General features: G+C 45.8%; 1 protein-coding gene across 1 annotated transcript in view; it reads left to right on the top strand.

Annotated features, from left to right (window-relative positions):
- Window positions 1-5,513: 5,513 nt before the first annotated feature.
- Window positions 5,514-26,203, top strand: part of fam20cb (FAM20C golgi associated secretory pathway kinase b) — a 98,136-nt gene continuing 77,446 nt past the window's right edge. Inside the window, exons 1-3 of the mRNA XM_083634622.1 lie at window positions 5,514-6,353; window positions 6,930-7,105; window positions 21,122-21,200. Coding sequence (XP_083490748.1) covers window positions 5,830-6,353; window positions 6,930-7,105; window positions 21,122-21,200 — 779 coding nt within the window. The 5' untranslated portion in view covers window positions 5,514-5,829. The remainder of the gene's footprint in view (window positions 6,354-6,929; window positions 7,106-21,121; window positions 21,201-26,203) is intronic.

The following is a 26,203-nucleotide window of genomic DNA, read 5'->3' as shown; positions in this document are numbered from 1 at the left end:
GCCAGTCCCAGTGCCCCCCGCACTGCCAGTCCCGGTGCCCCCCGCACCGTCAGTTCTGGTGCCCCCCGCACCGCCAGTCCTGGTGCCCCCCGCACCGCCAGTTCCGGTGCCCCCCGCACCGCCAGTCCCGGAGGCCCCCCTGGCTCCAGTCCCAGTGCCCCCCGCACTGCCAGTTCCGGTGCCCCCCGCACCGCCAGTCCCGGTGGCCCCCCTGGCTCCAGTCCCAGTGCCCCCTGCACTGCCAGTTCCGGTGCCCCCCGCACCGCTAGTCCCGGTGGCCCCCCTGGCTCCAGTCCCAGTGCCCCCCGCACTGCCAGTCCCGGTGCCCCCCGCACCGTCAGCTCTGGTGCCCCCCGCACCACCAGTTCCAGTGTCCCCCCTGGCTCCAGTCCCAGTGCCCCCTGCACCGGTGGCCCCCCTGGCTCTAGCCCCAGTGCCCCCTAGACCTCCTGCTCGGGTGGCCCCTGCACCTCCATCCGCTCCCTTGGCACCCATCCCTCGCCGCCGACCTACCGTGGCACCATTCCACCACCAGCATCCAGGTCGGCCTCCGGAAGGGTGCTGCTACCTGTGTCATCAGCGTCTGGGCCATCGTCCAGGGTTGCTCCACCCTACTGACCTGCCCCCTGGACGCCCTCCGGACCCGTGGTGCCCTTCAGCCATCCTGCCTGACCTGGAGCCTGTGAACCCAAAACTTGTTTTTCATGGGGCGGCGGGACGCCCATCTCCCTTGGGTGATGTATGGCAGCCTTTCCTCCTACAGCTAACCCTGGATTTTCTGGACCCTGACCTGAGTTTATTTATCAAATATAATGCTATATTTGAGGGGCGGCTGTACAAAATCCCCCCATCAGCTCAGCCTCACCCAATCAGCCACACCTGGGGCCCTGATTGGGCCGCACCTGGGCTCAATAAAGGACGGCTGATTGGGTGAGGCTCAGTAGGCTCCAGACAGCAGTGGAGGAGGCTGCGTTGTCCTTCCCTTGATGTTCACCAATGTGCAGATGCATCATTGCCAGTAAGTCTTGTTATAGTTAGTCATTTCCTTTGTATATTTGAATTCGATGTATTATTACTTTACAGTTGAAGTTTTCCCTTGTTTGTTTGAAACCTTTGTTAATACCTTTTTGTGTTTAGGTAAAATCATCTGTATCATCTGTTTACATCAATCTACACCTGTCGGATATTCCATCACACACCAAGGAATCTGTCTAAATAAAACCCTTGGCATATGTTCCTCTGGTCCTCCTCATTCTTACCGATGCCCCACTTGCTGAGGCTATACCTTTAACCAACACCTCAAGCAGTTTCTACAGAACCTTTGCTTTGTTGTGACTCAGTCACCGTTCAAAGGCCTCAAATGTCAGCGGTCAGTGTGTCCTGGATGTAACCCCCCCCCTGTTACTCTGTCATTTAGGGGAATACTTCCTCCGCTGAGACGGACAAAGCTGCTTTTCTGTGCGGCCGCTGTCTGACACAATAGACAACACTGTGGACCAGGCTTGTCGGGCCATTGTGTGTCACTTGATACTCGGTGCGTTTCATTCTGGGAAGGGCTCCTCTTGGTAGGACTGGAATAAACCCATCACTTGTCATCGACTGTGCCACCACGCGTGCACCCCCCCTCCGCACACACACGCACGCACGCACGCACGCACGCACACACACACAAACACACACACACACGTACGCACGCATGCATGCACGCACACACACACACACACACACACACACACATACACACACACACATTTGAATTCTTTATTTGCTTCCACAAATTATATTAAAATTACAGGGAATCAAATATAAAACGGGTTAGACATTTCATGGGCACCTAAGGGTATACATAGCACCTTCTCCTCCACACAGCAAGGCTGCCTATAACAGCTGAAACAGAGCAATATTTAGCAAGCTGTTTGGCTTTGCTCTTAGACATGCCAGCAATGTTCAGACCACTAATGGTAAATGTATGTACATGGCCCAGGCTTCCAATATGAGCACACAGAATCTACATCTGTACCCAAAGTTGGTTATAATTTCAAGTAGTGGTTGATACTTGGAATATTTATCTTGGAAAGCCTGGTCCATGTACAGATCAAAAACACAGCCTACCTCTAGAATCAGGACCTCCTTGTGACTAGTGTCAACATAGACAACATCAGGTGTATTGGGGATGCAGGTAAAGACATCACAAGTATGGTTGAACCATTCTGGTAACACTCTTGAATGTTTATGCATTGCCGCACTAGATGGTAGGATATTTTGTCCTGCATCAGACACACACACACGCACACACACTTTAGAGATTTACATTAACACTGGTCTCCACAGCGCTGTTTTAATTTTGCAGGTTCATTAACATTCACAACTAATGTTTAGTTCCAGTGAGTGGAGCACATCTTAAGCCATGTCCTCTTTCCTCTCTTATGAAGCTATTCCTTCAGTTAGCACAACAGCCATCGCAGCCTAGAGCTCGCTCGCTCCCTCTATTTTCATTATAAACTAATCTAGGGAGGTAATCACGGGTAGCATGATCAGTTACTCATGCTTAGAACACGGCTCTCTTGAATACTCGATTCTGATTGGTCAATCAACAAGATTCACCGGTCATTATTTCTCGACAACCGACCGCTGCTCTGCCACACCTGGATTAATCAGTTGATAAGAGCCTTTTGTCAGCAGACACTACTAATTAGGCCAACCAGTTGCAGCTGTGGTGTCTTGTGTGCCAATTACGAATGAAACCGCTTTATTCAAATCTATTTGAATAATTATTTTTGTCAGATTATTGAATGATTTAGTTGTAGGCCGTGTTCTAAGCGGGATAATGTATAGTGAGCCGGTGATTACTGGGAAATAATGACCTTCAGGTGAATCATTAAGCCCTCCGCTGCGTGTTGGGCTCAATCATTCACCTGTCGGTCATTATTTCCCCCGTAATCACCGCCTCACTATACATTATCCCTTACGTATACGCCCAATACTACGGTAGACATGTGCAACTAGCGGTTTATAGCTCTCCTGTCTATTTGCAGCCACATTCACAGCCGCTCAGAACAATGCACGCAGCCATAATGCTGTGACAATTAGCCGTAAAGAGAAACATTTGTCTGCTGAGTGCATGTTGCGTCTGGGTTTGGCCGCTCATGTGGCAGCCTACAGTTATTATATCAGTGGTTCTCAAAGTGGGGTCCGGCTCCAAGGGGTCCCCAGTAAAAGGGGGATCATTTAGTTTCATTAGGCTACATTTCCACTCATAACACAATGACAGAATGACTGTTTCCGTCATTGGTTTCCTAAGTTCTGTACTAAAACATCGAAAAGCAAGGATCTCATCAGATGGGGGATCCTGGAACAAAATCTTATCAAATGGGGCTCTGTGGTCTAATTTGTGTCAGTTTAGGGGTCCTTGACATGAAAACGTTTGAGAACCACTGGTATATGGTTCATGTGGTGTGGTTCATGTGGTATATGGTTCATGTTGTATATGTGGTTCATGTGGTATATGTGGGTTAAAGGTCAAGACAGCACAGCAGGGTGCTGGGTGCAGGGAGGACCTGGACCCTCACACTGATGAGTGGCAGCAGGGCAGGGAGGACCTGGACCCTCACACTGATGAGTGGCAGCAGTGCAGGGAGGACCTGGACCCTCACACTGATGAGTGGCAGCAGTGCAGGGAGGACCTGGACCCTCACACTGATGAGTGGCAGCAGTGCAGGGAGGACCTGGACCCTCACACTGATGAGTGGCAGCAGTGCAGGGAGGACCTGGACCCTCACACTGATGAGTGGCAGCAGTGCAGGGAGGACCTGGACCCTCACACTGATGAGTGGCAGCAGTGCAGGGAGGACCTGGACCCTCACACTGATGAGTGGCAGCAGTGCAGGGAGGACCTGGACCCTCACACTGATGAGCGGTCTATAGGCCTGTCTAATGTATCACACTGGATTGACTGACGTCTCAGAGGAGACATTTCTCAGGGATTCCAGCAGATTTTGATTTGATTTTCACACAAAAAGAAAACGAATTGGGGTATTTGCTGCCACGCCCCCCCCCCCCCCCCCCTCTGTGTGTGTGTGTGTGTGTGTGTGTGTGTGTGTGTGTGTGCGTGCGTGCGTGCGTGCGTGAGAGAGCGACCGAGCGAGCATGTGTGTGCAGAATATTGCCCAGTGGGATGAGACGCCCTCTTCTTGCACAGTCCGGATGTGCACTTTGTATCTGCTCTACGTTTGTAGCGATAAACAACTCCCATAATTTAAGATCAAATAGCTGGTTGAAATTCAAAGTGCCAATTATGCGAACAGAATCTGGAAAAAAGAGTCTCTCTTACTTTGGTCCCTGGTCGTGGAACGACCTGCAGTCCTGTTTAAAACTGGTCTCTTCCATTCCTCTGTCCAGTTTTAAACATGCTTTATCTGAAGTTCTTACTGCAAGCTGCTCCTGCAGTAATGTCTAGTTTACTTTGCCCTTTTTGACCTGTTATTCTTGTTTTTAGGCCATATGTTTTTATGTTCTTGATCTTGTGTTATTTATTAGCCTTGGATGTGGTATTTTATGATGTATTTGGTTGTCCCTGCTTTTTGAAATGTTTCAGCTTTATAGCCCTGTTTTTATGTTTCCTTTTATTTACTGTAATTTATGTTTGATTGTAACCTGGCTTGTAATTGCTGCCTTCTTGGCCAGATCACATTCGCAAACGAGATCTTGTATCTCAAATGTCTTATCTGGTTAAATAAAGGTTAAATAAATAAAAAAAAACTTTGTGCAGCCAGGATTTATTCCAAGAGGAATACAGACGAGCACTTCATGTTTCACATGGTGGCAGTCTCTCTCTCTCTCTCTCTCTCTCTCTCTCTCCCTCTCTCTCTCTCTTTCCCCCTCTCTCTCTCTCTCTCTCTCTCTCTCTCTCCCCCCACCCTCTCTCCCCTCAGCCAATCTGCGCACGGTGACGCTGCTGCACAGGCTGAATCTAGTCTCTGGCTTCATCATATTGAACACACCCACCCAGAGATTCACACATGCTCCAGAGGTGGATTCTCTCTCCCCGGCACTACTCCTACCGGTTGGCTGGCCCTGGCTGCGGGGCGGGGGGGTTCTATCTCCTGCTGTAACGTTACCTGTGTGCAAATCATTCCTTTGGCTCGCATCGGGGTGGGTTTTTTTCGTGACAGAATTACGCATACCGGATCGCTGAGGAGGTGGATGAGTCACGTCGACTACTTTCCCGGGGACTTTCCCTAAAACATATTTAAATGTGACATCTGTGGAGAGGCTGCACTCTACGTGCTTTTCTTTCCCCGGGCGGGCCGATGTCCCAGCCGGTCCGCGGTGGCTCTCTCCAGAGGATCGAGTGATGCGCGCCCTCGGACCTCTTGGACACGCAGGTTTTGACGGATCATTAGTCCCGCGTTATCAGAGCCGCTTCTGGATCCTATACTCACTTGTCGAGTAGTCTCTGTCGAGTCGAGCCTGAAATATCGGTTTGTTCGATAGGGAAGGCGGCGTGGAGAGGATGTGGCTTGCGCAAATCGAGCGCTGGTCTGAACCGAGTCGACCTGTTTTACCTGGACGCTTGCGGATGATTTTGCGCTTCTGAAATCTGGACAGCCGAGCCAATACCGCAGCTAGGACTCTGATGTTGAAAGTGCAAAAGGCTGAACACTGAATCCTTTACTCAAGACGGCAAGTGAAGATGTTTCCTACGTGTTTAACGTCTATTTCATTCGATTGGCGTCCAGTCTGATCAACATAATCAGCGATGTAGTCAGCCTGTTCATCTGCGTGCTGATCATATGCAGTAAATACTCCCATCTGCTCAAAACGGAGACCATGAAGATGATCCTCCTGCGTAAATTCCGGGTTTTGATCCTCATGGTCTTTCTCATCGCCTGCTCGCTGCACATCATGATAGACTTGTTACCGAAGCTGGAGAGGCGCGGCGGCAGCGGCTGCTCCTGCTCGCACACGCCGAGCGAGGAGCCTCAGAGCTGGGGGAAGCAGAAGCAGGGCTGGCCTAACAAGCATACCCTTCGGATCCTTCAGGACTTCAGCAACGAGCCGAGCTCCAACGTGTCCTCCCACTCGCTGGAGAAGATCCCGGTGACGGCCGACAAGACGGAGGGCTTCAGGCGGCTGGAGCATTACGCACAGCGGGGTGGTGGTGGTGAGAGGAAGCGCCACTTCATCCAGGACGCCGCGGTCAAGACCGTGCCGGTGAGGGGCTCAAGGCTGTCGGGTCTCTACGACCACCCGTTATATAAAAGGTCCCCGCCGCCGCTGACGGACGAGGACACGCTGTTCAACGTCAACACGGACATCCGATTTGACCCCAAAGCCGCGGAGGAGCAGGAATGGTAAAGTGTATACTGAAACACATCAGACAGCTGTTCTCAATGTGGGGTTGGGTGGGACCACCAGGGATCCCGAAGAGGGTTCCAGGGGGTCCTCCCAGCAAATTGATGAACTATTAAACTTCGTCATTTCATCTAAGAATTCAACACAATTAAGAATGTAGAAGAATGACTGTTTTGATAATAGTATCTCTCTGTTATCTCTCTACCTGCAATATAGCTAGTCAGTTAATTCTGGACAAAATCAGACTTTACAATAAAAAATATTCTCAGATTTGGCTCTGAGAGACAGTCTCATCAAATAGGAGTCTGTGGACTAAATTAGGCTCATTGATGGAAAAAAGTTGAGAATCACTGGTCTATGGCATCATAAGATGGTAAATTGGACTGAACATTTTGGGTAGAAAAGGGATAATTTGTCAGAAGGTCAGTCCAAATATCCAAACAAAGAGCTTAGCTTTGCAATCACATTATAGTCTAAATAAGTACGGCATCATAATCCAAACTATATCACCCATTACATCAAAACCTGATAATCCTCTTCCTCCATATCCTGTTCTACCCCGCCCTCTCATGCAGGCACGGCGAAGGCACCATGGACGAGTTCAGTCCGACAGGAGAGCTGACGGCCGACTCCTACCCCAACTGGCTGCGCTTCCACATAGGGATTAACCGCTATGAGCTGTACTCCAGGCACAACCCAGTCATCGACGCGCTCCTCAAGGACCTGCTCTCCCAGAGGATCACCAGCGTCGGTGAGTCAGGACTCGGGAGAGCTGGTCCATCGTACGGCACCTTTAGCTCGAATGCTGTCAGATGTGGTTGGAGGGTTTCTGCTCACAGACCAAATATCAGATGGGCGTCTGGATGGGTAGTGCTGTGGTAGATTCCCTGCCTCTCAACTCGAGAGTCGCAGGTCCGTGTTACCTCCGGCTTGGGCGGCCGTCCATACAGGCACAATTGGCTGTGTCTGTGGGGGGGGGCAGCTGGATGGAGGGTATGTGTCCTGGCCGCTGCACTAGTGCCTCCTCTGGTCAGTCAGGGCGCCTGTTTGGGGGGAATAGCGTGATCCTGCCACTCGCTATGTCCCGCCAGTGAAACTCCTTGCTTTCAGGTGAAAAGAAGTGGCTGGCGACTGTACACGTATCAGAGGAAGCATGTGCTAGTCTACACCTCTCCCCAGATCAGTAGAGGGGGTGGAGCAATGACCGGCACATCAGGGGGAATTGGGGAGAAAACAGGGCGAATCAGGGGGAAAAAAGTTGTGTGTGTGTGTATGTATATATATATATATATATATATACAGTATATATATTAGATCATGACAGGCCGTGGTATATGCTTATTATACCACACCTAAGGGTCGTGCTTCGAAAACACCCTTAGTTGTGGTATATAGGGCTGCTGCGATTTGCGATCAAATTGTAAATTGACGATTGAAGGGAGTGATTGCCAATTGGCTTTTCTACAGCGATATTTAATGTAATTTGAACTAATTCTCTATCATAAAAATCTCTAGAAGCTGCACCCTACTGTACACTAAGATATGTTTCTGGTAGAGCTCTGTTAAAATCAGCACGAGTGAGGGGGAAAGCATCTGCTCTCTCGTCTTCCTCTCCAGTTTCCTTGCAGCACAGTCAAGTCAGCCAGAATGTAAAAGTATGTCTTCCGCCGTGGGCTTTCACGTTAAGCATTAAGTTTCACGTTATAAATTTTGAGTAATGCTTTAGACTAGTTTCACTCCATATGTAATCGTAACACAACCAGTATTTTTGATGTGTAAGCTATTTTATGGAGGTTCCTCATAGTTAAGGCTGTGAGTTATTTAAGTTTCTTTTGCACTGCGCGCTTTTATTTTTAAGGCTAAAAACGGAAGTGATTGTGTTATTTGTCATGCTCTGGGTGACGCGAGGTTAGCAGCAGCCGTCCATAACATGGTGATCTCCTTCCAACTTTACTCCAGAGTGCAACAGTGACTTGACCTTACAGCCGGTGTGAAATCCCGCAAAATGAACATGGAAAAGTAGACTGCAGAAAAAAAGTCATGGAGTTCAGTAAGAGGGAGGCCAATGGAAGGAGGCGGCTTCAGAATGCATGGGGTCGGTCTCGAGTCTTTTCTCATATAAATGCATAATCTACGTTTATTCTTCTTCTACAGGCTGCATTCAATAATATATTATGGTCTATTGTTTTTTCCCCTCGAAATTATTAATGCCATTAAATAGGAATCATTTATCAATAATAATAATTAAAATTATGGCTAATTAATAGATTATGGCGATCTGATTGTCTATCGCCAATCTCTAACGGCCACGATTGGACAATGTGAAAATAGGGACGATTGAGCAGCCCTAGTGTGGTAATAAGCATATATCACGCTCTGAAGTGATCTATTGCTTTTATAAAATGGTTACCAAGTATGGCAATATGAAAATTATAATTATTATAATTATTATAATTATTATAATAATAATAATTATTATTATTATTATTATTATTATTTAAATGTCTTAAATCACTGTTTAAAAAATAAGAAGAGCAAAAATGAGGTGAGCTGTTTGGACCCCTGGCTCTCTGGCCGCTCTGGCCCTGAGCCAGAGCGGCCAGAGAGACAGAGGTCCAAACAGCTCATTGACCCTGCTCATTCACCCTGTCTCCAATATCAGACGCAAAATCATTTGACTCTTTTGGGGGTGTAGTTGGTTTTCTCATCCAGAATGACACAGCGATGTAGCGGAGGGCCCGGTAAACCCACCTAAAACTGCAGTTTGGCCACCTTTTAATTTACAGGCTAGCGTTCAGCCACCTGTCTAGGGCGGACATGAATCTTCTTTGCATTCAATCATAGTAGGTATCACATATCACGGGGGTGGGATCTTTCAAGCAGACATTTTTCAGCTTTTCTGATTGATTTCTGTTTATATTGGTGGCTGTGTTGCCCTGGAGGTCATACACTTTAGCTTGTTATTTACCGTTACATCACGGGTGTCATGCAATAATTGAGCAGCCGGTGTGTGGGGGGGGGGGTTGAGTCTCTCGCACAAGGACACTTGGACAGCTCACATGGCTTCTAATAGATACACACTGGCATCGAACATGTGCCTTTTTGGCTCCAGGACTGTGTGTCACACCGTCGCCTTGAGGGCGTCCCATGTAGAGGTCAGAGTTCATTTCAGAGGGTGTCCCACATGGGAAACGGTGGCAATCAAGCAGGGGTCGGCAACCTTTACTATCAAAAGAGCCATTTTTGTCCAGCAAATAAATAAATAAATAAATCTGCCTGCAGCCGCAAAACAAATTGGAGCCTGAAGGTAACACAGCCTATCAAGTCAATTAGCCTAGCAGCATTACTAATGCATCTAAATGAGCATGGCTCATTGCAGGCAATTGAGTATGCTGGAGTTGATTTGATGTAACTCATTTGCTGACTGGTGATGTTTGTTGCCGTTTTTCTGGCCCTGTCTTTGTGGAGAGGGGGCGGGGCATAGCTTTGATTTTCACTACTACCTCCCGTTTGTTTTTGAAGTGTGAGAATAGATGCTCTGATATGTTAATGAAGGATTCTTTCATGAATTCGTGTGTGTGTGTGTGTTAGTGTTAATTGGCCCTACTAGGTCTTAGAGATTAAACGATGTGAAAATTTCATATCACGATTATAGTGACGAAAATGATCACGGTTATCAGTATTATCACGGTATTGTTAAAATGTGCTCGACATTTTTCAAAAAGTACTAATACACTCACAGAAATAATTTCACCAAGTTTTTCTATTGAAAACTCAGACCCAAAAAGGGTTGATACACTCACTGAAATAATTTCTCCAAGGCTGTATCTGGGAGACGGTTGCCAACTTTGGTTGATGATGGACAGTATTTACCATGTTTTTCAAAGCGTACGGTTATCACAAGGAATGTTATCACGGTTATTGTAAGGACCTTTATCACGGTTATCATTAAAACCGGTTATCGTTTCATCCCTACTAGGTCTTCTTCTCTCAGAATGAGAGGGGAGGCTGCTAAGTGATGGACAAGTGCACTGCTACTGCATGGCTGGCTGCTACAGAACACACACACACACACACACTCACACACACACACACACACACACACACACACACACACACACACACACACACTCCTGCCTTACAAGGAAGACATTATAGACAGTTGTTAGGGCAGCGAGATGGAGTCTAAGGTTTTTGAGGTTGTGTTTTTTCTTCGTCTTTGGTCTTGGATTGTCTTCCTTTTTGGCTCCGCTCCGTTCCCACATTCCAGGAGTGTTTGTCGACTCAAGGTCGCCCGTCTCACGCTCGCTGTAAGAAGTGATGGCAGATTTCAGGTCTGTCTGCCAGTGATCAAATCACGAGTGCCCTATAGCTAAGATTAAATACTTATCTGAGAGCAGAGTTAACCGGTTATAAAACTAGCATGGTGTCTGCGTGGTCACCACTAACAGAGGAAGAATCTTTCTTTCTTTCTTTCTTTCTTTCTTTCTTTCTTTCTTTCTTTCTTTCTTTCAAATTCTTTCTTTCTTTCTTTCTTTCTTTCTTTCTTTCTTTCTTTCTTTCTTTCTTTCTTTCTTTCTTTCTTTCTTTCTTTCTTGCCACTTCAAATTCTCTTTTCTCTTTCCCCCCTTTTACTTTCTGAGTCTCTCCAGCCTCTGGGTGGATAGTCTCTAGCCAGCTAAATACATGCTGTCTGAGTAATGACAGAGCCATAGCAGAGGCCTGGGGCAGAATACCAATAAAAGCCAGCAGCAGTTGGTTATTATCTATGCTTAAGGATAGGAGGGTGGATGTATTATACACTGAGCCTTTTTAAGCAGTGTTTATCAGTGAAAACGCAGCCTACAAATGCAGTATGTAGGGTCAATATGACTAACGATGATTGTAATAATCTGACGCACATTTGAGGGCTGGACTGCACATTCTAAAGCGAGAACGAGGCATAGAGCTTTCCTACAGGGAGATGTCAAAGAGAATTTGTGTGAGGGCTGCTGCTGTGGGCGAAGTGGGACATTCACATGATCATTTGCATGGTTTCTGTACACAGTTACTCTGCAAACATGAGTCCCATTAGGCCCTAGAACACACACACACACACACACACACACACACACACACACACACACACACTTAGATTTTTACTTTGATTCAAAATGCTCCCAAGCCTCAATGCACAAACACACACATACACAGCTTGATGATTCTTCCTGTAAAACTCTACACTTGTCATCATGATTCCCCCCCTGTAAAACACTACACTTGTCATCATGATTCCCCCCCTGTAAAACTCTACACTTGTCATCATGATTCCCCCCCTGTAAAACACTACACTTGTCATCATGATTCCCCCCTTGTAAAACACTACACTTGTCATCATGATTGCCCCCTGTAAAACTCTACACTTGTCATCATGATTCCCCCCTTGTAAAACACTACACTTGTCATCATGATTCCCCCCTTGTAAAACACTACACTTGTCATCATGATTCCTCCCCTGTAAAACACTACAATTGTCATCATGATTCCCCCCCTGTAAAACTCTACACTTGTCATCATGATTCCCCCCTGTAAAACACTACACTTGTCATTATGATTCCCCCCTGTAAAACTCTACACTTGTCAACATGATGCCCCCCTGTAAAACTCTACACTTGTTATCATGATGCCCCCCTGTAAAACTCTACACTTGTCATCATGATTCCCCCCCGTAAAACTCTACACTTGTCATCATGATTCCCCCCCTTGTAAAACTCTACACTTGTCATCATGATTCCCCCCCTGTAAAACACTACACTTGTCATCATGATTCCCCCCCTGTAAAACACTACACTTGTCATCATGATTCCCCCCTGTAAAACACTACACTTGTCATCATGATGCCCCCCTGTAAAACTCTACACTTGTCATCATGATTCCCCCCCTGTAAAACACTACACTTGTCATCATGATTCCCCCCTGTAAAACTCTACACTTGTCAACATGATGCCCCCCTGTAAAACTCTACACTTGTTATCATGATGCCCCCCTGTAAAACTCTACACTTGTCATCATGATTCCCCCCTGTAAAACTCTACACTTGTCATCATGATTCCTCCCTGTAAAACTCTACACTTGTCATCATGATGCCCCCCTGTAAAACTCTACACTTGTCATCATGATTCCCCCCTGTAAAACTCTACACTTGTCATCATGATTCCCCCCTGTAAAACTCTACACTTGTCATCATGATGCCCCCCTGTAAAACTCTACACTTGTCATCATGATTCCCCCCTGTAAAACTCTACACTTGTCATCATGATGCCCCCCTGTAAAACTCTACACTTGTCATCATGATGCCCCCCTGTAAAACTCTACACTTGTCATCATGATTCCCCCCTGTAAAACTCTACACTTGTCATCATGATTCCCCCCTGTAAAACTCTACACTTGTCATCATGATTCCTCCCTGTAAAACACTACACTTGTCAACATGATGCCCGCCTGTAAAACTCTACACTTGTTATCATGATGCCCCCCTGTAAAACTCTACACTTGTCATCATGATTCCCCCCGTAAAACTCTACACTTGTCATCATGATTCCCCCCTGTAAAACTCTACACTTGTCATCATGATGCCCCCCTGTAAAACTCTACACTTGTCATCATGATTCCTCCCTGTAAAACTCTACACTTGTCATCATGATTCCCCCCTGTAAAACTCTACACTTGTTATCATGATTCCCCCCTGTAAAACTCTACGCTTGTCATCATGATTCCCCCCTGTAAAACACTACACTTGTTATCATGATTCCCCCCTGTAAAACACTACGCTTGTTATCATGATTCCCCCCTGTAAAACTCTACGCTTGTCATCATGATTCCCCCCTGTAAAACTCTACGCTTGTCATCATGATTCCCCCCCTGTAAAACTCTACACTTGTCATCATGATTCCCCCCTGTAAAACACTACACTTGTTATCATGATTCCCCCCTGTAAAACTCTACACTTGTTATCATGATTCCCCCCCTGTAAAACACTACACTTGTTATCACGATTCCCCCCTGTAAAACTCTACACTTGTCATCATGATTCCCCCCCTGTAAAACTCTACACTTGTCATCATGATTCCCCCCTGTAAAACTCTACACTTGTTATCATGATGCCCCCCTGTAAAACTCTACACTTGTCATCATGATTCCCCCCTGTAAAACACTACACTTGTCATCATGATTGCCCCCTGTAAAACACTACACTTGTCATCATGATGCCCCCCTGTAAAACACTACACTTGTCATCATGATTCCCCCCTGTACAACTCTACACTTGTTATCATGATTCCCCCCTGTAAAACTCTACACTTGTTATCATGATTCCCCCCTGTAAAACACTACACTTGTCATCATGATTGCCCCCTGTAAAACTCTACACTTGTCATCATGATTCCCCCCTGTAAAACACTACACTTGTCATCATGATTCCCCCCTGTACAACTCTACACTTGTTATCATGATTCCCCCCTGTAAAACTCTACACTTGTTATCATGATTCCCCCCTGTAAAACACTACACTTGTTATCACGATTCCCCCCTGTAAAACACTACACTTGTTATCACGATTCCCCCCTGTAAAACTCTACACTTGTCATCATGATTCCCCCCTGTAAAACACTACACTTGTCATCATGATTGCCCCCTGTAAAACACTACACTTGTCATCATGATGCCCCCCTGTAAAACACTACACTTGTCATCATGATTCCCCCCTGTACAACTCTACACTTGTTATCATGATTCCCCCCTGTAAAACACTACACTTGTTATCATGATTCCCCCCTGTAAAACTCTACACTTGTTATCATGATTCCCCCCTGTAAAACACTACACTTGTCATCATGATTGCCCCGTGTAAAACACTACACTTGTCATCATGATGCCCCCCTGTAAAACACTACACTTGTCATCATGATTCCCCCCTGTACAACTCTACACTTGTTATCATGATTCCCCCCTGTAAAACTCTACACTTGTTATCATGATTCCCCCCTGTAAAACTCTACACTTGTTATCATGATTCCCCCCTGTAAAACTCTACACTTGTCATCATGATTCCCCCCCGTAAAACTCTACACTTGTTATCATGATTCCCCCCTGTAAAACTCTACACTTGTCATCATGATTCCCATATGTAAATAAACTCATCAGAACATCGATCCAGAATGCTGTGCTTTGGCAAAAGGCCACTAGAAAACACGGTTTACAATCGATCGGTAAACAGTGGCTCCTCTGTTGTTTCTGACCATCTTTCCACCTTTCTTTTAGTACAGTAGCACAATCCCATGAGTGCCTTTAGAATGCGGTATCATGTTGAAAAAGAAAGAAAACATGCATGATAGAGGGATGGAGAGAGAGGCAGAGAGAGAGAGACCCTGCAGAGCAGGGATAGCGGAACGCATCTGAACTTGGGGGGGCCGGGGGGCGTGTCGGGGGGGCGTGTCCCCCCGTCGGGGGGGGTGCTGTAAGGAATGGAATCTCGGCAGCGCCGAAGAAAATTTTATGTTTTTTGGACTTTTATCCATATTTAGAAGAATATTTAATTTTAAATTAACATTAGGATTATACTGTTGTGATGTCATTATTCAGTATCTTCTCCTTTTCTATTATTAGTATTAGTATTAATATTAAATACTGAGTATCTCATGAAAAACTATTAATATTGCATCTTTTGTGTTTAGCTCCGTCTCACACCAGAACCAAATTACAGAGGGGGCCTGCCCCTAGCTTGGGGGGGCCAAGGGGGGTCAGGAAGAAGATGTTGTACATTTTAAAGTAAAATTCGTCAAACTGGTGCATTTGAGAGCAAAAGGAAGAGGCTAAATCTATGAGGAACTACACACATCTCTAATGTGTTGTGACTTTACAAATAGGCCTAAACAATTAATATTAAATGTATTTACACATTGTGCACAAATTGCATTCATTGTGACAAATTTACAATAGTTAATTAATATCCAGCCAGAATCATTGCAAATGGAGGTTCAAAGTAACAGTTAGCAATAGCATTCAGTTAATCAATGCCTAATGACAGCCAGATTCCGTTTTAAACTTTAAAACGGAAAAACGTTTTTAGCACACACAAAAAAAAAAAAAAAAAATTGAATGGGGGGGCCAGTTTAGGGAATGGGGGGGCCCGGCCCGGTCAGGCCCCCCTCCAACACCGGGCCTGTCTCACAGCATTGTAACATTGTAGTGCAGCAAGAAAGGAAAACTACTGTAAACATTTGAACCACATTTCTTGTTTAGAACCTATAGCTAGCAACATCGCCATCTCCTGAAAAACATTAATATTGCACCTTTCTTGTGGCTACATCACAGCATCTACTGAAAAACATTTATGGTGGATCTGACTTGTTTAGTTCACTTTAGATTCACATCACATCTGAAAAACAACCAGTCGAGTGTAATAAGTAAATGAGGTTTAATTGTATAAAAAAAAAAAAAAAAAATCTAAAAAAAAAAAAATCTAAATTTTTTTTTTTTTTTTTTTTTTTTTTTGGGAACTGAAAAGTACCCGGGCCGCGGCCCGGGTGGCCCGGGCGGTTCCGCGATCCCTGCTGCAGAGAATACAGAGAGAGAGAGTAAACAAACAGAGAGTGACCGGCGAACACTCGCTGTCCTTCACCCCCTCACTCTCCCTTCCCGCCAAACAAACACTGTGACATCAGCACACGCTTGCTTCGGAGCACAAACACACAAACGCACGCGCACGCACACACGCACACGCACGCACGCACGCACGCACGCACGCACACACACACACACACACACACACACACACACACACAAGCTTACATACGCAGCAGTGCACTTCACTGACACGGCAGGGGAAATTGAAGCTTCAGGCTCAGGTGTGCCGTGAAATCTCACTAAACTGTAAATCCAGTCAATATCAGTCAGTATTACATGCAGTTTAGAGGCATAGAATGAATATCAGTCAGTATTACATGCAGTTTAGAGGCATAGTATGAATATCAGTCAGTATTACATGCTGTTTAGAGGCATACTATGAATATCAGTCAGTATTACATGCAGTTTAAAGGCATAGTATGAATATCAGTCAGTATTACATGCAGTTTAGAGGCATACTATGAATATCAGTCAGTATTACATGCAGTTTAGAGGCATACTATGAATATCAGTCAGTATTACATGCAGTTTAAAGGCATAGTATGAATATCAGTCAGTATTACATGCAGTTTAGAGGCATAGAATGAATATCAGACAGTATTACATGCAGTTTAGAGGCATATAATGAATATCAGTCAGTATTACATGCAGTTTAGAGGCATAGAATGAATATCAGACAGTATTACATGCAGTTTACAGGCATATAATGAATATTAGTCAGTATTACATGCAGTTTAGAGGCATACTATGAATATCAGTCAGTATTACATGCAGTTTAGAGGCATACTATGAATATCAGTCAGTATTACATGCAGTTTAGAGGCATACTATGAATATTAGTCAGTATTACATGCAGTTTAAAGGCATAGTATGCAGGATTTGTTGATTGCTGTTTGGGAAACACTGGCTCAACACCAGAAGTGCACGCCCCTTGCCCCTGACCGCAGTTGCTAGTTGGTTGTGACCTTTTTATAGTCCCGCCCACACCTGCTCGCTGTCCTTAGACCACCAAAACAATAGAGAGCCCCAGGGATGACGTATTTTTGTAGTCGGAACGCGGAAGTCCCGGACTTCCTGGTTCTTCACTGTTTCTGCCTATGGGATTTTTGAATGGGTTTTTGCCGCGATGCTTCAAATAAGGTCTCTGGGCAACGCAAGCTTAATCAAATGCGAACCAGTGTTCAGCCGGATAATCTTCACACATGAGGACCACTTTCATGAGTTTTGAAGTGTAAATGCGAGCCCTAGAAGTAAAAAGCTTGTGCTAAGCTAATCCAGAACTACACACAGTGTTGCATAGGCTTCCCCGTCACGTCACCACTCAACCTGGACTGTTGTTGATGTGTGCGCTGCTGTGCACTGATTACCCCGGGCTGAACCAGGTGAGGGAAAGAGATTTTCCGTGTTCGTCCTTTGAAGTGATGACGTTATTGACGTATAATATCCCCGTCGACTCAACAGTGTAGTCTCATTTAGCTGTTTGCTAGCTAGCCGCCCTTTTAACGGCATGTAAAAGCTTAAAAACTCATAAAAGTGGTCCTCATGTGTGAAGATTATCCTACTGAACACTGGTTTGCGTTTGATTAAGCTTGCGTTGCCCAGAGACCTTATTAGAAGCATCCTGCCAAAAACCCATTCAAAAATGCCATAGGCGAAAACAGTGAAGAACCAGGAAGTGTTAGCATCGATGTTTTCCGGACTCGTTCCTGGGGCTCTCTATAAGAACATACTAAAATACAGGCAGAGGGGAGGGCCTCTGCAGATAAGCACACACACACACACACACACACACACACACACACACACACACACACACACACACACACACACACACACACACACACACACACACACACACACACATTCTTCTAGTGAGTCATAAGTCATGATTGAGAGGGATTAATTTTTGCAGAGTCTATAGTATACTATATTTTCCTATAACACAATGTACTGTATAGACTATACATACAATGTACTGTATAGACTATACATTGTTTTTTAGAAAAATGCTGCATAGTATGCCTTTAAATTAAACAACATGTTTTCATTTGTATTATGGGTTAAGTCTCTGTCCTGTACAGTCTATGTATTTTCTACTTATATCACCAAACTCTGCTGAATATGGCATTTCTAAACGATCAATAATTGATATATTGTGTGCATATTGTCTTGAGACTGGAGTTATAGTTACAGGAACATTTCTCAGAGGCAGCGCTGCTCTGGAGGCAGAAATAAACTGATTGGTTGAGTTAAGCCTCAATGGGCGGAGCCAAAGAAGCTTTAGCAATAAAATATATGAATAGCAACAATAACTTATATTCCTTCATGATTATATCGATAGCTATAGGCTAGTATGGTAGTTTGAACTTGGAAGCTCAGCTAGGCTAATAATAACTTATAATAACTTAGTGTGGCTCATTTGCCTTTTTCACTTAGTAGCAGAGTGCTAGTCTTAGCTTGCTTACAGTACCTCTTAGCTAGAAAGACTATTTGGCTCAAGCAATGAGATTATTTCTACATCCAGAGCAGCTTTGCCTCAGAGAAATGTAATGACAATGTGTGCCAGAGAATTGGAAGAGGTTGTAGACCACCATGCACCAGTGTCTCATCTCCTGGGATGTATAATAAGGTTGTAGACCACCATGCACCAGTGTCTCATCTCCTGGGATGTATAATAAGGTTGTAGACCACCATGCACCAGTGTCTCATTTCCTGGGATGTATAATAAGGTTGTACACCACCATGCACCAGTGTCTCATCTCCTGGGATGTATAATAAGATTGTAGACCACCATGCACCAGTGTCTCATTTCCTGGGATGTATAATAAGGTTGTAGACCACCATGCACCAGTGTCTCATCTCCTGGGATGTATAATAAGGTTGTAGACCACCATGCACCAGTGTCTCATCTCCTGGGATGTATAATAAGGTTGTAGACCACCATGCACCAGTGTCTCATCTCCTGGGATGTATAATAAGGTTGTAGACCACCATGCACCAGTGTCTCATCTCCTGGGATGTATAATAAGGTTGTAGACCACCATGCACCAGTGTCTCATCTCCTGGGATGTATAATAAGGTTGTAGACCACCATGCACCAGTGTCTCATTTCCTGGGATGTATAATAAGATTGTAGACCACCATGCACCAGTGTCTCATTTCCTGGGATGTATAATAAGGTTGTAGACCACCATGCACCAGTGTCTCATCTCCTGGGATGTATAATAAGGTTGTAGACCACCATGCACCAGTGTCTCATCTCCTGGGGTGTATAATAAGATTGTACACCACCATGCACCAGTGTCTCATCTCCTGGGATGTATAATAAGATTGTAGACCACCATGCACCAGTGTCTCATTTCCTGGGATGTATAATAAGGTTGTAGACCACCATGCACCAGTGTCTCATCTCCTGGGATGTATAATAAGGTTGTAGACCACCATGCACCAGTGTCTCATTTCCTGGGATGTATAATAAGGTTGTAGACCACCATGCACCAGTGTCTCATTTCCTGGGATGTATAATAAGATTGTAGACTACCATGCACCAGTGTCTCATTTCCTGGGATGTATAATAAGATTGTAGACTACCATGCACCAGTGTCTCATTTCCTGGGATGTATAATAAGATTGTAGACTACCATGCACCAGTGTCTCATCTCCTGGGATGTATAATAAGGTTGTAGACCACCATGCACCAGTGTCTCATTTCCTGGGATGTATAATAAGGTTGTAGACCACCATGCACCAGTGTCTCATTTCCTGGGATGTATAATAAGATTGTAAACTACCATGCACCAGTGTCTCATCTCCTGGGATGTATAATAAGGTTGTAGACCACCATGCACCAGTGTCTCATTTCCTGGGATGTATAATAAGGTTGTAGACCACCATGCACCAGTGTCTCATTTCCTGGGATGTCTAATAAGGTTGTAGACCATCATGCACCAGTGTCCCATTTCCTGGGATGTATAATAAGGTTGTAGACCACCATGCACCAGTGTCTCATTTCCTGGGGTGTATAATAAGGTTGTAGACCACCATGCACCAGTGTTTCATCTCCTGGGATGTATAATAAGATTGTAGACCACCATGCACCAGTGTCTCATTTCCTGGGGTGTATAATAAGGTTGTAGACCACCATGCACCAGTGTCTCATTTCCTGGGGTGTATAATAAGGTTGTAGACCACCATGCACCAGTGTCTCATATCCCGGGGTGTCTAATAAGGTTGTAGACCACCATGCACCAGTGTCTCATTTCCTGGGATGTATAATAAGGTTGTAGACCACCATGCACCAGTGTTTCATCTCCTGGGATGTATAATAAGATTGTAGACCACCATGCACCAGTGTCTCATTTCCTGGGGTGTCTAATAAGGTTGTAGACCACCATGCACCAGTGTCTTATATCCCGGGGTGTCTAATAAGGTTGTAGACCACCATGCACCAGTGTCTTATATCCCGGGGTGTCTAATAAGGTTGTAGACCACCATGCACCAGTGTCTCATATCCCGGGGTGTCTAATAAGGTTGTAGACCATCATGCACCAGTGTCTTATATCCCGGGGTGTCTAATAAGGTTGTAGACCACCATGCACCAGTGTCTTATATCCCGGGGTGTCTAATAAGATTGTAGACCACCATGCACCAGTGTCTTATATCCCGGGGTGTCTAATAAGGTTGTAGACCATCATGCACCAGTGTCTCATATCCCGGGGTGTCTAATAAGGTTGTAGACCACCATGCACCAGTGTCTTATATCCCGGGGTGTCTAATAAGGTTGTAGACCATCATGCACCAGTGTCTTATATCCCGGGGTGTCTAATAAGGTTGTAGACCATCATGCACCAGTGTCTTATATCCCGGGGTGTCTAATAAGGTTGTAGACCATCATGCACCAGTGTCTTATATCCCGGGGTGTCTAATAAGGTTGTAGACCACCATGCACTAGTCAGTGTCTCATCTCCTGGGGTGTATTGCAAGGTACCAGGAAATCGTGCTCCAACAGTATTTGCTGCCAGTATGCCGGTCTGGTGTATATCTGTTGAACAGCTCTCACCTGTAGCCGTTGTTAATAGCGGTGTTGTCTGTTTCACCCCAACAGCAATGAAGTCGGGAGGCACCCAGCTAAAGCTGATTATGACGTTCCAGAACTACGGGCAGGCTCTGTTCAAACCCATGAAGTAAGTTATTGTCCTCCAACAGAAATGCGTTTTATGTGTTGTGGTAAAAATGTGCACCTGCTGTTAATCTGCCCCTCTCATCTTTCCTGCACTGTGCCAGGATGGACTATGTCAGGTCCACTCTCCTTAAAGAAATCCCTTTGGATCATATTAAAGCCGGTGTTACAGATTAGGTCAGAAATCCTCCTTTCACATTTTTTCTTCAAAGCTTTTTAATCCCCTAAAGGGAAAGATGGTAGAAAGATGTCCAATCATCAAATCACTGTGCCGTGTTTCAGTGGAAATCACCATGTGCACCGCTCCACCTCGTTCACCTGCTCCTTTCACCTCCCACCAACTCCCCATCCTCCTCACAGCTCACATCCATCTCACATCATCTCACTCTGGCTGTATCAAACGGCTTTCATTTCAGCGCAACCTTGATCTTGGCTTGAAGGCCGATATCATTCTGCTGTGTCAGAGCCAGAGATGTCGCATAAGCATTTCACTTTAGAGGGCTTTCAGGTGACGTAACACACCCTCCAGTGGCAGCCATATTGGAGGACTTCAGCCTAGAAGACATCTGTTGTGTCTGGAATGCAATATCACCTAGCTACCTAACTAGATAGTTGATTGATTAGGTATCTCATTTAATATTAGCTGATTGAAAAATCACTCGTTTCAGACGTCCCCATGCTTTAAGGTAGCATCGCACGCGACAGGTCGCACTGGTGCTGTTTCCGTTGAATAGACAGACTTTGATCAAGTTGATTCCCAAAGCATTTGGCAATAAATTAGTATAAAACGGCATGGCTGATGGCTGTTTTCTCTAATGTACTTACTTTTATAATCCAGACAGGTCGAGGCTTCACAGGCTAACATTTCGTTAGCTGTTTTTACACTTTTAATTTGAAGCAGAAGCATTTGATGACGAGTTGCGAGTGACGTTCAAATCGGATTTGGTGGATCTGCGCGTCCGCACTGAAGACACATCAGTCAAAAGCACATTTGAAGCAGATTGGAAACTACCTCCATATGTGGTTTGGGACAAGTGACACAAATCAGACTTGGAGCATCCAGACTCATAAAACCAATCTGGATAAAGTTATTAATAGGTCACTAAAGTTCACAAATCAGATTTGGCCTCCTAGTCTGAACATGGCCTAAGTAACGTGATAATTGGTGTAAAAAGTTTGGAAACCCCTGCTCTACCTAGACACCCCCAGCCTAAGAGATTTGTGATGCAACTGCGAAGCCTCCTACCTCGCCTCATGTTCTGCTCAGTCTTAGAAGCTTCCTACCTCGCCTCATGTTCTGATCAGTCTTAGAAGCCTCCTACCTCGCCTCATGTTCTGCTCAGTCTTAGAAGCCTCCTACCTCGCCTCATGTTCTGCTCAGTCTTAGAAGCCTCCTACCTCGCCTCATGTTCTGCTCAGTCTTAGAAGCCTCCTACCTCGCCTCATGTTCTGCTCAGTCTTAGAAGCTTCCTACCTCGCCTCATGTTCTGCTCAGTCTTAGAAGCTTCCTACCTCGCCTCATGTTCTGCTCAGTCTTATAAGCTTCCTACCTCGCCTCATGTTCTGCTCAGTCTTAGAAGCTTCCTACCTCGCTTCATGTTCTGCTCAGTCTTAGAAGCTTCCTACCTCACCTCATGTTCTGCTCAGTCTTAGAAGCCTCCTACCTCACCTCATGTTCTGCTCAGTCTTAGAAGCCTCCTACCTCGCCTCATGTTCTGCTCAGTCTTAGAAGCCTCCTACCTCGCCTTATGTTCTGATCAGTCTTAGAAGCCTCCTACCTCGCCTCATGTTCTGATCAGTCTTAGAAGCCTCCTACCTCACCTTATGTTCTGCTCAGTCTTAGAAGCTTCCTACCTCGCCTCATGTTCTCCTCAGTCTTAGAAGCCTCCTACCTCGCCTTATGTTCTGCTCAGTCTTAGAAGCTTCCTACCTCGCGTCATGTTCTGCTCAGTCTTAGAAGCTTCCTACCTCGCCTCATGTTCTGCTCAGTCTTAGAAGCTTCCTACCTCGCCTCATGTTCTGCTCAGTCTTAGAAGCCTCCTACCTCGCCTCATGTTCTCCTCAGTCTTAGAAGCTTCCTACCTCGCTTCATGTTCTGCTCAGTCTTAGAAGCTTCCTACCTCGCCTCATGTTCTGCTCAGTCTTAGAAGCTTCCTACCTCGCCTCATGTTCTGCTCAGTCTTAGAAGCCTCCTACCTCGCCTCATGTTCTCCTCAGTCTTAGAAGCCTCCTACCTCGCCTCATGTTCTGCTCAGTCTTAGAAGCCTCCTACCTCGCCTCATGTTCTCCTCAGTCTTAGAAACCTCCTACCTCGCCTCATGTTCTGCTCAGTCTTAGAAGCCTCCTACCTCGCCTCATGTTCTCCTCAGTCTTAGAAACCTCCTACCTTGCCTCATGTTCTGCTCAGTCTTAGAAGCCTCCTACCTCACCTCATGTTCTGCTCAGTCTTAGAAGCCTCCTACCTCGCCTCATGTTCTGCTCAGTCTTAGAAGCCTCCTACCTCGCCTCATGTTCTCCTCAGTCTTAGAAACCTCCTACCTCGCCTCATGTTCTGCTCAGTCTTAGAAGCCTCCTACCTCGCCTCATGTTCTGCTCAGTCTTAGAAGCCTCCTACCTCACCTCATGTTCTGCTCAGTCTTAGAAGCCTCCTACCTCGCCTCATGTTCTGATCAGTCTTAGAAGCTTCCTACCTCGCCTCATGTTCTCCTCAGTCTTAGAAGCTTCCTACCTCGCCTCATGTTCTGCTCAGTCTTATTGCAGCTGTGATGGGACATCAGCCGTCTCGTGAGCTGCAGCATATCATTGTCGTCTCGTACGAAGGGGCAAAACGAACACCTTCCTCTCCTTTTCTACCCAAGCCTTTGACTCACCCTGTAATCCACCTTGGCTTACCTTCTAGAGGAGATAACCGTCTAGCTAACGGTAAAGACGGCCTCACTAGTACATACTAGTACAGTCGAGTGCTTGATTAATTCACACTTCCTTTATCCACACTGTCATATTTAGACGATAACACATCCCAGGAGACGGGCTCTATGCTGCTAATCCCTCCTCCATTGGTGGATTTAAATGTCACTCGTCCTTTGTTAGGGCGATGGTAATTTAATTGTGGGTTAATGGTTTCGTCTGGCCCCTGTGTGTCAGTATGGAGAGCAGGGCTAAGCCTGTGCATGATAGGTGGCGAGGTTTCCGTGGGAGGAAAAGCTATTCAGAGACTGCTGTAATTACTGCTTCAATCCTATAGACACAACAAGCCTGAAATCACCCTGACAGGCTGGAGGGGGGGGGGGGGGGGGGGGGTGGTGAGGTGACAAGAGAGGGAGAGGAGAGGTGGGGGGGGGGGGGGAGGGGTTGGGTAGGACCGGAGGAGGCAGAGGGAGGATGATGGGGGATACACTAGGTCATAAGGGGGCAGAAAGAGTTGTCAGCACTGTTGTCAGCCAAGCAGCATTTTGGTAAACAAACTGGGTGGCAACGGCAATGGAACCCTATGGAGCCTGAGTTTGAGCATCTGACTCTAGCCGGTTGACCGTGTTTACAGTTTAAAAACGGCGACAGTTCACAAAACTTTAACACGACATGCATATATTATACATCAAACTCTTGAGCTAATTCTGCTCTCACTCAGAATGTCAAAATATAAGCGTTGTGATGTATACTTCTTGAGATATTAACGTTTGTTTGGCACAACTCATACTAGTTAACTGCCGCGGGGTTCAGCATTTTTGGGTGGCAGTTACGTCACGCTGATGTCCTAACCCTAACCCTAACCCATCCTGATAACGTGACCTCACATTCTGTTTCACTCTATAGCTATCAGTCTGAACTGATGGTCATCCCAAATCCAGTCCAGATCCACTCAGAAGAACGGTGAAAACCTCCTTTCCTACTATATACTGTACTCTCCTTCTTCTCTAATTGGTGTTATTGAGTCTATTCCTGCAATAACGCCACTTATGGTTGTGTTTGCTAATGTTAACGTTACCGCTCGTTGCTTCGGGAGACGCCATACTACTGTTTTGCCAGCATCCCTGATTGGTCTTCTAATTTCTGGAAATGGCCCAGGGCGAGCCGAGCAAGAGCCCGGACTGATCGACAGAACCAAACGGAATAATGTGAGTGAACGTGATCAGGAGGCTTTAGCAGGCTAGGGGTGGATCCAGTGCAAATATCTGTTGTGATCTGTTGCTTGACAGTTGTTGGCCCTGATGTTGGATCATCCTGACACTGGTAGTGCAGGATGCTTTGCATCTACACTACTTTCTTGAAAGCACTTCACTCAAACAGAAAGGGGGCAGCCCATGCTGGTACAGTGTGTGTGCACTTACTTTGGTCTGCAACAATTGTCTTGATGGATTCGCACAGTCATTCCCTCTAGTCTACATACATCAGTTCCTGCGCAGAGAGACGCACACATTGCACAACCACACACACTCGTACAACCACACATGCCTACAACCACACACACACCCTTAACACTCCACACTCTTTGGTGCATCAAAGAGACGGAGGCTGCGAGCGAGATCAAAGACTTCTCCGGCTGCGCTCCTCTCAACTCTGATGCAAATGTGTGCAGTCAGGCAGTGCAGTGCAGGGAGCCGTGCTGCGTCTGGCTAACCATCCACCCTGCAACCATCCACCTTCCAACCATCCACCCTGCAACCATCCACGCTCTCACGGCTCGCCTCTATCCGTCTATCTGCCCCTTCTCTCTGTCAGTCTCTCTTTCACTCTTACTCTTCTCCACCACTCGTCCTCCAGCTCTGCCTCTCCGTCAGTCTCTCTACTGTTGCTGTCTCTGTCTTGCACACTCACAGTCTCCACTGAGTGGCACACATGCACAATTAGCCATTAGCAGGCTGTGCTGTATTATTGATCCTTTAGCTATATCCTCTCCATTTCGTTCTTTTCTTTTCTCTTCAGAGAGAAACAGATGATCTCTAGTCGGGTTTCCAATCCACCTGTTTTTATGTGAAATTTCAATTTGCGAATAAAAAATCTGAGTGG

Source organism: Poromitra crassiceps, assembly GCF_964638095.1.
Source record: "Poromitra crassiceps genome assembly, chromosome: 4".
In the NCBI taxonomy this organism is placed as follows: domain Eukaryota; kingdom Metazoa; phylum Chordata; class Actinopteri; order Beryciformes; family Melamphaidae; genus Poromitra; species Poromitra crassiceps.
Note: the sequence above shows the minus strand (reverse complement) of the source record. Positions and strands in the feature narration are given on the sequence as shown.